At 40.5% G+C, this 14,486-nt stretch overlaps 1 protein-coding gene across 1 annotated transcript; it reads left to right on the top strand.

The window, feature by feature from the left end:
• On the top strand, nt 1-12,574 carry ppm1ab (protein phosphatase, Mg2+/Mn2+ dependent, 1Ab). The gene is made up of 6 exons (XM_072682737.1): nt 1-414; nt 938-1,822; nt 2,123-2,240; nt 6,956-7,067; nt 7,981-8,038; nt 8,878-12,574. The coding sequence occupies exons 2-6, from the start codon at nt 953-955 to the stop codon at nt 8,923-8,925; spliced, it is 1,206 nt and encodes a 401-aa protein (XP_072538838.1). The 5' UTR covers nt 1-414; nt 938-952; the 3' UTR covers nt 8,926-12,574.
• The last annotated feature ends 1,912 nt before the right edge of the window (nt 12,575-14,486 follow it).

The raw sequence follows: 14,486 nt of genomic DNA, 5'->3' as shown, positions 1-14,486 counted from the left end.
CCGGGGATTTCGCGTGCTTCCAGAGATGTGCTGGTGTGAAATGGGAGTCAGGACGGAGGCTCCCCTCCCTTAGCGCAGCACTGGCAGAGAAAAACACAGGGAAACTAACAAACACAGCGAGTAAAACGCGGGAGCTGAGAACGGAGCCTGTTGTGGACCGCCTCGTAAGACCGACGCTACAGGGATGCACTACTTAAATCGGTCTAGTTTTTGCTCTGTTGTGGATATAAAGACAGCTCTCTCCCTGCTCGGATTTTTGAACCAGCCTAGCCAGCCAGTAAGTCAGCTAGCAAGCTAGCTAGCTAGCTGTCTCGGAGTCTGACAGCTGGCTCGCGTAGCTAACTGCTTCTTTTAACTGCCTCGGCCTTCGTATCTCGGCATCTACTCAATCCACGGAGGACGTTAAGGAGCTTGGTGAGTAAGGTGTAGCTAAATCTGCTGGTTGACTATTTTTGAAAGTAGTGGTTTGCGTTAGCTAGCTAGCTAACTTGCTAGCTCGCTTCTGCTGTCTAGCTAGCTAAGCGCTCACTCGACCGGTGTCCCCGCTTTACGTCGCTGGCTAGCTAACCTAATGCTAATGTGTACAGTTAGCTAGTTACCGGTACACGCTTCGAGCTTGTTCTGACAGGGGCAGACATGTGTGTGTGTGTGTGTGTGGTCAACAGCTGTGGGGTTTTACTTGTTGCTGAAGTTGACCCTCTCTAGGTTAACGGCTGGCTAACTAAATGTTTTGTATCTAGGCAACGGTCCTGTGGGCGTGGTACTTGTTTGACAGGCGTGATGGGTGTTGGTTGTAAATGCATGTGTGTAATGTGTAATGTCAGCCATTGTAGTGCCTCTGTTCCCAAACTTTGCAAGAGAGCCAACTGTTGAGCTTTTTTGTTTTTAGTTCTAAACACTAGTTCTGTTTTCCCTCTTTTCTTTGTGGTTGAAACAGAGAGATACAAAGACCATGGGTGCTTTCTTGGATAAGCCAAAGATGGAGAAGTCCAATGCGCACGGGGAGGGCAACAGCTTGCGTTATGGCCTCAGCAGCATGCAGGGCTGGAGGGTGGAGATGGAGGACGCCCACACCGCCGTCGTCGGCCTTCCTCATGGACTTGGCGCATGGTCGTTTTTCGCTGTGTACGACGGCCACGCCGGCTCTCAGGTGGCTCGGTACTGCTGTGAACATCTACTGGAGCACATCACCAGCAACCCAGACTTCAGGGCAGGTGGCCCGGGTGGAGGAGGCGAAGAGGCCTGTGCCAGTCGCCCCGATCCCTCGGTGGAGAGCGTGAAGAGTGGCATTCGCACAGGCTTCCTGCAGATTGACGAGCACATGCGTGCCATCTCAGAGCGCAAGCACGGCGCTGACCGCAGTGGCTCCACGGCGGTGGGCATCATGATCTCTCCGGAGCACTTTTACTTCATTAATTGTGGGGACTCCCGGGCACTGCTGAGCCGCGGGGGCCGAGTGCACTTCTTCACGCAGGACCACAAGCCCAGCAACCCTCTAGAGAAGGAGAGGATTCAGAATGCGGGCGGCGCGGTTATGATTCAACGGGTCAATGGCTCTCTGGCCGTCTCTCGTGCTCTTGGAGACTTTGACTACAAGTGTGTACATGGCAAGGGCCCTACAGAGCAGCTGGTGTCCCCGGAGCCCGAGGTGTATGAGATTGAGAGGGCAGAAGCCGAGGATGAGTTTGTGGTGCTGGCCTGTGATGGCATCTGGGACGTCATGACCAATGAGGAACTATGTGACTTTGTGCGCTCACGCCTGGAGGTGACTGAAGACCTTGAGAGGGTGTGTAATGAAATAGTGGACACCTGTTTGTACAAGGTAAGGTCTGCCAGATGAGTGGCAGCATGAAGAATGTGATAAGATTGAATACTCCATAAAAGGAGTCACATTTGCTTGGCTACTTTTAGAGCCAGCCCTAGCCGGTTGCTGAGGCGTTGAACAGCTTGATGGTTACAATTCAGATTAAAATGAGCCATGTGTAATGGAAATGATCCAATTATCTAAGTGGTCGTTATCAAACGAACATGGTAATGAGTTTAGTTTATACATCGTGAGTCATTGGCATTGCCATTGTGTGACTGTTTTCCTTTCTTTCTCTCTCTCTCTGTTTATGAACAGGGGAGCCGTGACAACATGAGCGTGGTACTGGTATGTTTTCCAGGTGCACCCAAGATCAATCCAGAAGCTGTGAAGAGAGAGGCAGAGCTGGATAAGTACCTGCAGAACAGAGTAGAAGGTGGAGCATCTAAAAAGACTAATAAATAAGTCATAGCACAATAGTAAGCTGTAGATTATAGAGAAGGAAACAGAGTGAGCATTGACACTCATCTAAGAGTTTGGTAAATGGCACTCTATAATTGCCAAATCTCCCAATCAACAAAAATATCTGAGTAGAAAGACCCATTAGTATTTTATTAGCCCTATATAATAGGCAAGGATCTGGTTTCCCAAATGCATCATAGCGCACAGCTCATTGTAAGATGATCTGAACCATGTGATGCTTTTTGAGAAACCCAGCCCTGGTAAGTCTCATTTAACAGGGTCGATAAAACATTACAGTGCAAGTAGAAGCTCTTCATAGAGGCCTTTGATTATGTCTTGCCAAGAGCACTCTGCCAATTCAAGTGTATAATCTTACCAGGTGATTTTTAATATATTGCATTGAGAAGAGTGTTACTCCAATGTTCTCCAAGGTTCTTGACTGAGGTAGTGCAATCATTTTAACAGGACAACAGAATGCTGACTTACCTTTTAGTTCCGTACCTATGAAAGCTGCTATGTTTAGAGGTATCTAATGTAGAAAACAAACCAAATTTTGGAACAGTTCTTGTGTTAGCTGTCTGTGTCAGAAAAAAAAGAAGTGTAGTGCATTCTGTTTGTTAGCTTGTTCTCATGGCCTTATAGTGTCATTTTCATATTCACCTGTGGAAGCATGTGTTTGAGTTTGACACCAAATTCATTTGCACTTTCCTGAGGTTTTACAGTCACACTTAAAAGTGCGGGAAACCCTGAAGTTGAATGTCAGAGCTTCACCGCTATAGTGTACAAGATTACAACTGACACAGTATGATGTGTGAGCTCTAGGAGTGCGTTTTTGTGCGTCTATAGCTGTGACTGCTGTGGGTTGCCTTGAGACTCATTTCCTGCATGGTTCTGTTTTGTACCTGTGACGAGGAATGCCCTTGCCTTACCCCCGACTTACCAAGCTGATTGGCTAGCCTTTAGTACCCAGCCCACCAGTAATGCTTTAGAGAGAATATTGAATGCCATTGCAGCATACACCACAGGCATGCATGGTACCAACAGCATGATCATTTTTTTAATGTATTCCTGCATGTAAAGCAGAGATTTTTACCTAACAACACTAAACAAGAACAGGGACCGTTCTTCATTAGATTTTAGTCCAATAGGAGAATGATTTGTTTCTGATTCTAGGATTTCGTAGATTTGATCCGAACACAGTATTGAAGATGTTTGTACCGTGCTACTAGAGATGTTTACTACTTATTGCCTCAAGCTGACATTTTGTCAACACTCCGGTTTCTTAATGTAGCTATAAAGACAAAGTTTACATTAGAAATGCCTGGCACACCCTTATAGTAATGCAGCAATTCTCAAACTCTTTATATATGAACTTTAACCACTCGAAGTGTGGTCAGATCATAGGATTCTCCCTCTTATTAACAAAAATATAAAACCTTTGCAAGGTTTTGCATTTTTATCACCTTAAGTAGAATTTGTAAGACTTGCACTAATTGAGGATATTTTTGCAGGCAAATTTGGCCTTGAAAATGAAAACTATTATTACTAATCTTATTTCTGCATGTCTCTATGTCTGTGAGCCTCTTTAGTTCATTAGACTGTGCGTTTAGATGATAAGAATCTGTTTTACTTTCTTAAATGAATGAAATGAATGACAGTGTGCCTGCTCTCAGTGTTTCAGAATGTCTGTCATTCTTGTGCTTGCTATCATGTTTCTTCATGACTGAGATATTATAACTTGAAACACATGCTATTAGCGTTGTTTTGTTTTATTTTTATTTTTATTTTTTTTGATTCAGCAAGTGGTCATTTTAACTAACTGTCGATATGATTATATCTACCTGCTAAGCTGGCCTGAATGTCCATTACATTGTTTGTAATGCATTGTTGTTGCAGATATTCTTGAAAATAGATTAGAACGATTGTAGCACATATAACGCAAGACACAACAGTGAGAATGAAGTGGTAAACGAGACCGTTCTGTAAAAGCGCGGTCTTACCTGACAGTGGCAGAGTGGTTCATTTGCAAGCACACTTGGTACCAAGCAGTTACTTGCATCAAGAACAGTAGCTAAACTGAAATGCTTTTAACGTTTTGTCATCTTCCTCTTGTTATGCCCACTTTAGGGCAGTGTGGAAATGTAGAAATGGGCTTTGTAGAAATGTGCTAAATCGGTTGTCATTCTTGTAGCAGCTGGAAGTGCAGTCAAAGATCCTTGTTTATTCAGTGTGTGTACAATCAGAATTGAATATAAGGTGGGTGTGTGATGAGATTCACTCAAAATGTGAGATTTTATGGTGATTGGAATTCACAACAACTCAGTGGAACCAGTGCTTACGTTTCAACTCTTAACTTGCAGTTGCAGGTGCTACAAAGGGCTCTTCGAGTAGTGCCATAGCAGAACCTCTTTTATGCGTGAGTGTGAAGAACCTTTAAATTGCTTTGTTCTTTACTCTTATGCCACTTTATTACAGACATGGTTCTTTATGGAGCAAAGAACCCTTTGAGGCACCTTCATTTTTCAGAGTTTTAGATGAAGACGTGATCCATATAAGTAGCAAAGTATGTAAACCGGACTCTGTGACTTATTATTTGTACTCTGCACCAAATATTTCTTGAATGATCTGCCACTGAGTGTGGTTGTTCTGACCAAACATCTGGCACTTTAGTAGGGCCCTCAAATCACAGCTCAGCTGTTGAGAACACACCCACCATTAAAACACTCAGGACACGCTATCAATGAGTAAATAAAGCTCAACTGACACAAAGTTGGAACAAATGTTCTCTTGAGTTCCCAAAAAGAGAATGTTTATGTAGTGCATTCACTCGTCTTAGGCTTTTCTTTTTGGTTTTAGCTGTTCGTTGCTGTTGCTAATGTGCAGGCACAGTTGAATATGTGCGTGTGCGCGTGTGCGTGTGTGTGTGTGTGTGTGTGTGGTAGTTGAGCATTACATGTGCCCATTGCACTTTATGCTCAGGTGAGGCCATTTCTTCCCAGATCAGTGTTTTGTAAGGCTTTGATAAATCCCCCTAGAGGTTTCTGGGCTCTTTTTATACTGACATTTACAATCACATTTGATAGTAATTGATAAAAAAGGCCCAGTATCTTTCAAGTTTTCTAAGTGATTCCGTTTGCTGAGAGTTAGTCTTTGTTATTGTGGATGTGACATCATGTTGAATTTGCTAGCCTGTCAGATTATAGAGCAGCCAGTATTCATCTTAGACCCCCAGTATATTCCAAGCAGCCGTGTTTTGAAATGAGGGATGAAACCACACCTGCTTTATTTACTTCAAAAACATATCAAATGAGGGAGTACATTTCTTAGTGTGATTATTATATAGACATTCTTAAAAATACGTAGAAAGGAGCAACATTTTCCTGCATAGTGGAGTGTGGGTCCTCATGTGTCATATGTACGTCTCTCAGGTTAGAACTGGTGAGCAACAGAAGACACTTGTGTGTGTGCGTGTATAAATAATTTGAGTTATTATTTATTCGTACGCAGTTATTTACCTCTTCTGAATCAAGCCTTCATGCATTCCATTTTATTTAGCCAAATAAGCACTACTAATGCAACGGACGACGTTTACTCGTCCCTGTATTTATTGTTCTCTGTAAATGATGTAATGGCGTCATGAATCTAGTTCATGTGCATTTATCTGAAGGTTTTTGTGAGTTGAAGTCTCGTGTTAATCTGCAGTTATTTTTCACACTACATTTATTGTCCATCATATATCGATATTCTTCCTCATCAAATTTGTCCAAGGTTGGTGACAAGGGTTACAGTCTATGATTAGTCCTTTGATCACGCTGTTTGTGTCTGTATTAGTTTAATCACCTCTCAGGAGGCAACTGTTTATTTTATTTTATTTTTCTTTGTGCTCATTTTGAACCATTACAAAACTGTTTCATAGAAAAAATATTTCAACATTAGGGGAATGAGCACCAAATGCTTCACCTGTTTGATTTTTATTTTTGTATATTAGCACCCAAGTCTTGATAATGTAGAGACAAATTGTGATGTTGTTACTATTAGATGTTAATGATGATTCAAATAAAAGTTATTTACTGAACCCTTGAGACTGTGAGCTTTTTTTATTTAGAACAAAAATGCTCTTTGCACTTCTGTGGCATCAAGCATTAGCCTCTTATTTTTGAAATAAAGGGTTGTTGACATAAGAGTTGTGTTTTATGCATTAGCACTATAGTAGGCTGCATTTATTTATTTAAAAAAAAAAAAGAAAAAAAGGGGGTTCAAGTCCAGTCATCAAACCTGAAGGACACCTAAGTAAAAGAGGGGCGCTCTGTTCTTGTCAAAAAACAAGCACTTTTACTGTGAAAGCACAGATAAATAAAATAGGATGGGGGGGGGGGCAACAACTTTATTTATTTTTTTATTTTTGGAACAACATTTATTCATGGCACTATAAAGGCAGGTTGAGGGTAGTGTTAGTCATAAAAGGCAACCTTTGATCGACTGCATGAGTAGACTTTAAGTGGTGAGTCACCCACTAAGCACAGCCTTGGCCTATAGTTGTTTCTTGTAATCCTGCATTATATTTTTTATATGCTCTATTGATATTCACATTCAAGCTAATGTATTTTTGAATTTTTGTGAACATTTAAACATTTAACAAGCTTTTCTTAAACAAGCTTGACTTACCGACCAGTGCTTGTGATTCCTCAGAGCTCATTAAGAAGCAGGGTGTGGAGAGCGTACCAGACTTAGCCCATGTGATGTGTGTGTTAGCCACGGAGAGCATCCCCAACCTCCCACCTGGGGGAGAACTGGCTAGCAAGTGAGTGCTTTGTTTTACACACACAACTTAATGCAATTTAAAAAATTTTGTGCATGTAGCCAATAGCTTCAGTCTTGATACATGAACATACGTATTATTATATTTATTTTAATCAGTTACGTAGCTACTGCTTTGGAATGTGATTCAAGGTTTAAATATAATCCAGAAAAATAAATGCAACCAATTCTCATTTTCTAAGGGAAACCTAAAACTTTCCTTATGTAGCCTATGGTTTGCAATGGTAGTCCAACTGTATTTTGATTATTTGATTAGACAAATTTGAGGACAGCCTGACTGAAATTAAATCAAAGATCACTTCTTTCACTGGTACTTTTCCTCCACTCTCCTCTTCCTTTTTCCTCATTACCTCCCAAACTGAATTATTCATGTCAAGCTGATGCATTTTTAACCTCTTGCCAGATGAAGAGGTGTCCTCAAGATTCACGCCTTGGCAAAATAGACAAATGACTTCCCAGCTCAGAGTATTGTCCTCCTTACATGTTCTATAATATGTGGTTTAATAGCCAGTCATTCTGGATCGGATAATGCAAGAGATTTCAAAGCTAAAAGCATTTTGAATGATCTAGAAGATTTGTCTTATTCTGAGGTTTCCATCTGGTCAGTGTATCTTCTCTTCTTTTTCTTCATAATTCATAGTCAGGTATTTTTCTAGTTGCTGAGGTTTAGAGCTTTACACTCTACTTTGTAGCGCATTGAAACGCTAACTAGGAAAGTGGGAGAGCTCAGTACTAATGGTTTATTATTATTATTATTTTTTAATTATAGGACGCAAAGCAATATATATGTAATCTTAAAAAAATAAGTACAATTTAGTTTTAATGAATGCTCTGAAAGAAGTCATAATGCTATGGCCATATTGTAACTCACAGCCTTTCCTGTTATGTCCCTTTAGACGCAGCGTTGTGGAGGAAATGTATAATAGACTCAACCCATACCAAAGTGACAGCACAGTGAGTACTCCCAAGGCCAACACATCATCAGACATAGTGTTGGTCAAACAAGCAGTGTTCCATTCTTGTTTTTCACCTCACGTCTTTCATTTAATCCTCGCTTCCTACAATAACTATTAATCAACATCTGAAAGGGGCCTGATACTGATTGTGTTGATTCAAGATGTAATTACCTCACCTTTTGTCATTCTAATCGTTCTCATTAGCCAGCAGCTCTTTTATCAGAGGAGCCAGGTCTATATTTTTAGTTTGCCTTCCTTTAATCATGTGTCATTGAGGGTTAAGCTAGTCTGCTCCTGCACTGACTCTACATATGAAGTGCATTATTTGGAGTAATTTGTAATAATAGCATTTACTTGTTTTGTATTTAATTCTAATACAAATTGTCTTAATGTTTTATATCAAGTGCCTCAATTTTACAGTGTAGATTTCCTTAACCTAACGTAACCGATATAGCAGTCATCTAGTCATCTAGAAAAATAATATGTTATGGTACAGTACTCACACCACATCCAGTAAAGTATGCTCACAATACTACTAGTACACAGTAGTGCTTACTACTCTAACTAGTACGCTACCCCTGCACTACAACTAGTAAACGGTACCTAGTACATAGTACACCACCCCTGCACTACAACCAGTAAACTGTGCCTAGCACATAGTACGCCACCCCTGCACTACAACCAGTAAACTGTGCCTAGTACATAGTACACCACCCCTGCACTACAACCTGTCTGACGTTTTGGGGGGGGTTGTGTTTTGTGTTTTCACAGCCATATTCAAAATATATGTACATATAACGTACACATTTCTTACTGTTGTGCATCATGCTTTTTCAGTGTGGAGCCAGCAATTGGGCCAATGTATGTGGATCCTCCAGGCTCTGAACACCCCCCTCATAGCGCTTTTTCCTCCTCACACATCTTTCTTTTTTTTTCTTTTTTTTTTTTGAAGAAGGAGGATTCCACGTTGACTCATGATACAACACCAGGCACTTCCAGTTTCAAACTCAGATATTTGACCACTTGTCTCAGACCAACAGCTACCTCTAACTACACACCTCACATATCGCCTTAAATACTGTCAGCTGCGGATATGTTAAAATAGACTCAAGTCAGAGAAAGAAGATGATAAAAGATGAACAGTACCTGTAAAAAAAAGGCAACGTAAGGAGCCACTGTGTGTTTTATTGTTAACTTTTGGAATCTTTAGTTTAGTCTTTTTTTTGCTGATCAGTAAAACTGCATTTCTATTCGCTCTGTGTTTTTCATGGTTGTTTCTTTTTTGTGTTAAAAAAGGAGCTTTTATGTTTTCTCAGTGTTGGTATGTGGAGAATGTAATACATCTCAATGTTGATGGACTCTTCAAAAACTTGTCTTTTGTATATGGACTGTGACTGCACTGAGAGACACAGTTTTCTATGGTCTTTATTTGTCTTGGTTTTCCTTTGAAATAATGCAATGTTTGCAAAGGATTCAATAGCCATGAAAGTATATATATATATATATATATCACACACACACACACACACACATATATAGACACAAATGCAGATACTGTACTTGTGCACTACAGCACAGATACTGACAGATACTGTACTGTACACTGTCTCAGATTTTTTTTCTTCTTTTGACAGGGATTGTTAAACAATGATCTGTGTTGTGTTTTTGCTGGTTACCAGGTCCTTGAACTTGAGGAAATGTTTGAGCATGTGCTGAAAGCAATTCTGTATAGTTAATTATATAAATGATTTTGCACTGGTAAATGGGCCCTCTTATGATGCTCTATACCAATGTGAATGACACATTTCTCATTGGTGTATAGTAGTCGCTCCTACCCTATGCATGGTCTGGCTATATTTGTGTGCAAGTGATTCTGTATGGTGGTAGGTGTTTGAGAGATGTTGGGAAATTTACATATGCCAATGTACATATGTCTTCTTCAAACAGTTGACACTTTTTGTTTCCTGTTTGCTATATTTAATAGGTTTCAACAGGTTACTCATATGAGAGTATAAACAACTGACTACACAGGAGGAAAAATCAGTCTACTGTTGAAACACAGGCATAATATCAGGCACAATTCTCCATCTATGTGGTGCTATCAAGGCAAGACAGTGACAGTTTTAGTGACGTGTCCTCCTGTGAAAGTTCTACCTCTCTAATGGGTTTTCTCCTCTTTTTATATATATAAAACTGTCGTTGATTTAGTAGTTCTGAATGTCTTGATTGATGTCTTTATTAATGAATCAATAATTTAAGCTCTCCTAAATCTCCTAAAAGTAAACAGCAATATGTCAGACTGTACTTAGTGGTCTGCGTGTTACTGGCTCTTGTCTGCCCCTGGTATAGATGTTGCAGATGAGTATTGGTCAGATGGAAGAGACACCGGGGTCATGCTGAGTCTGTTTACTTACCCTTTGCTTTGAACATCAAAGGAAGGGACTTCGACTCACAGTGGATAAAATAGGCACAGCTTCGCTTTGAGAGTGCGGCAGGGATGCGCAACCCTAATTCAACACCAACAGTGTTTTTTCACAGTGCCACAATTAGCATAAAGTATGCAAATTTCATTTCCTGTTAATATATAGTCATCAGGCCAGGCAGCACTTATAAGCATGAGTACACTTTTCACTTCATTTCCGATCTACGTAGTGTTTTGGTTGCAATAATTTTCTATGTAAAAGTATGTAACAGTGTAATGCAATAGATGGGCTAGATACCTTTTCCTCCTCTTCCTCTTCTTTCTCTTGTCTTCCTAATGTGCTGTTATCACTGCACTACAACCTTCCTCTGTACCTCAGTGTACTGTACTGTAACTGCATACTAACACTAAGCGTACTGTTATCTGTTCTGAGTGGTTGTATTTTGTTATGTTTTTCTGGTGTGTGAGTTGAGTTGCATAAAGAGGTTTTTTTTTGGTCTTTATTCATGTACATAGTTTTTCTTCCTTTCTGAGTGGCTAATCACTATCATTACTGGTGAATTTGTATAGATAAGGTTTTTACTAATCGCTAAGTCTTGGAAGAACTATTGAAAGGAATGTGCTCTGATAAGCCTAAAAGAGTGTTCCATAGAAAATCCATAAGTATGTGAAGTGCGTTTGGAGGGATTTTAACACCCCTCTGCATTTTGAGGCTCAACAAAAGCACCTAATACAGTGTTAGCAGTCACGACAGTGGGATGGTGAGTATTATCCTTAATGCACATTTGGCCACATTGATAAAACACAGTGGGAACAGTGCTGTGTTGTACAAAATGTGCAGAAAATCAAAAATCAACATGTAAATGAGATTATGCCTGTTTGAATGTCAAAATGAACCCCAACTCCTAATTTTCTTATAATAATAAAAGAAGCTGAAGTTCTCTTGCATCCGCTGTCTCAACCAGTAGCAAAAAGAAAAAAGTGAAAGAAAAGCAATCATATATAGAGCCTCAATGTGGCCCTGCTGTGGGGCACCCCAGTGTTGCAGAGTGCACAGGCACCACTCCAACCCATCACAGAGGTGGTGGGTGTAGCTCCTTCATTCCAGAGAATGCAGTTTCACCGCTCCTCAGCTCAAAGCTGGAGTTTGAAACCCCTCAAGCATCCTAGGCTAAAGGCATAGCTGCTACCATGGCAGACATGTGTTTATAGATCATTTAATATATGTATGACCTTTGATACTAGACCTTTGATGCACATTTGTAGTTTATTGTAAGTGGCACCTTTATCCATTTGTGTTCGGCCTCTGAAATGGGCATAGAAAATGTTCAGGCCTATCCATTGCTACACGCCTGCTTCATACCCTCCTATTTGACACTTGGCATTGTGCATGGTGACCTTAGACTCATGCACAGTAGCTCCCATGTGAGTGTCCCATGCTATTAGCACTGCTTTTCTGTTGGGATTATACAAACTGTGTGATTCAATGCCTACAAATTTTGGGGGGCATTTAGTGTGTCTAGAATATAGCAAACTTGTCTTGAATTTATTTTTATTGCACACAATTTGTAATGATGGAGCTACTTATTCATCACTAGACCATTTTATCCAAAATGCCCAAGGAGCAATCATAAAAATCCTCCAAACTGCCTTCATGGTTACATGACTACATATTTTCTGTGGAATGCTGCTTTAAAAACGTTTTCTTATTGGGGTGTTAATCATCAGTGACCAGTGTTGGGATGTCAGTCTGTGACTGAATAGAGATGCCTGCAGAATTTGACTTCAGATATCATGTGTGATGTGGTTTCTGATACCAGTTTTAATTTGTGAAACAAAAGCATTCTGCACATCTACTGCAGGTTTAATTGACTTTTAATTAAAAAGCCAGTTGAATTGAAATTCTGCCTTTCTGATTTAATGAATATGATGCATTACTTTTTTTTTATTTCCACAAACCTTTCAGCACCTTCAAACCTTGAATTATTGTTCAGCTAATCTTTTCACCTCCTTGTCTTATTAATGCATCTGTACTTTTTGCAACCAAATAAATTGATTGCAGATTTTCTTGTGTCCTCTGCTCATTCAGAAAAAGGTCATAATACTCAGAGTGAATGGTTGCCAAGGTCGTATCGGTCTAAATGAAGGGTTCGTGTATTACACATTATTCAAAACATATTCATGAAACTGTGAATTTACAATATTCCTTGGATCTCATGTAACATATGTTGTTTTTAACATACATTTGCACATTTACATATTATTGCTGTCACACAAGAACAAGAAGAGACAAAGTGGACTTAGTGGAGAATTTATAGTCATTTTGGAGCATTTTATCATAACATTTTGACGCAATCATATCCTTTAAATTATGCAGAAAGTGGAAAACTTCAAAAATGGAGATACCAAGTGTGAGAAAAGAGGCATATACAAATGAAATGACCATATATAACATTCCAGTGGGCAGAACCCAGCTATACCAATACTCCAACAATACCAATGTGTTTGTGATCAATGGTGGTGGTTGACTTTGCCTCCCTATCACAGTGCAGATACCCAATCATAACACCGTATTGATGACCCGATGGGTTAAATGACCAGAACAAAGAGCGTCTGTTTGATTAGTGTGCTGTTTTGTAAGGTCTGACCTCGTTTATTCCCAAGCTGTAGCGAGCCTTGCTGTCATTTAGCATCCCCAGCGGAAGCAACTGAAGCATTACTTCAAAATAACACAATAAAATAACCATTACTAAATGTTTGACTCTCAATTAAGATACCCTATGGGATGTGACCTTCTATTATTCCTAATTTGTTTTTGAGAATATGTAAATGGGTCTTCCGTGCTTATGCATGCATTGTGCCGTGATGTGAGGCCTCCATTGTTTTGAGTATCACTAATGAGGCTGCAGGATCATCGGGAGTCTGAACCCAGCAGGTCAGCTGACCTGGCTCTGCCTGTCTAATTACAGCATTATCGGCCTCACTGATCGCCCATGCATGATACTGAGTGCTATCTGGAGCGCTGAGCTGCTTCAGCAGCCATATGGTGGCTTAGTGCCGGGCGGCTGGCTCAACGTGGCCCAGCCCTGCAGCACCCCGGTGCTGGAGCGAGAGAGCGGGAGAAAGAGAGAGTGTGTGCAAGAGTGCAAGAGGGATTGATGCTAGTGCAAGCTGGGTGTTCCCAGGCCCTCGTCACTGTACAAACAAACATGCACAAACACATCTGGTGAGCCGAGAGGGTATGACCAGCTTCTGAGGTTTGATCTTTAGATCTTGTTAGATCATCTGATGGACTTAGGGTGAGTACAAGCGGATCTTCTTGTCCAGTCCAGAAAGTTTTATTCATGCGAGTGGTTAAATTTGATTTATCAAGGATAACTTTAGGACTTTATTTACACTGTATGTCTGAAAGTGTGTAGACATCTACTCATCCAGCCCTAAACCGAGGGTTTTCATAGATAGTTTTGTGTTTGGGTTCAGCCACAAGAGCATTAGTGCGTTAGCTCATCACAAAGGCATTTGAAGGTCCTACATCACTCCAGAGAGAGCGGTTTTACTGCTGTACTGTTTTTGTACCCCTCTAGCAGGCATTGAGCATAGAGACCTTAGGCCAATTGTACTGGCAGTGTTTTTCTATGGAAAATACACAATTTGTGTATGCACAATTAAGCACCTGTATCAATAATGCTCATTGAATTCACTAATTATAAATGAATGGACATGCAGTGTATGTAGAGATATGTAGGCCGACACAGCTATTTACCCTTTTAATCTGGACGTAAATGCTGCCCAGCTACAAATAAAGGTTATATGACTTCTTAATAGCTTGGTAAATTTAATTTGATCACTGAACTAATCTCTAATCTCTCCCCAGCGACAACACTTTCACACATACCGCATCCCCCTCTGGAGACTGACTGCAACTAGACAGCGTGTGTTTCAGTGTTTTGGCTCCAGTTCCTAAATCCCTGAGGGGTGTAATCCATGCCGCTCTCTGCTCTCTTCCCAACTGCACCTAAGGCTT

This window comes from Salminus brasiliensis, chromosome 1 (assembly GCF_030463535.1).
Source record: "Salminus brasiliensis chromosome 1, fSalBra1.hap2, whole genome shotgun sequence".
In the NCBI taxonomy this organism is placed as follows: domain Eukaryota; kingdom Metazoa; phylum Chordata; class Actinopteri; order Characiformes; family Bryconidae; genus Salminus; species Salminus brasiliensis.
This window is presented reverse-complemented; position numbering and strand designations above follow the sequence as displayed.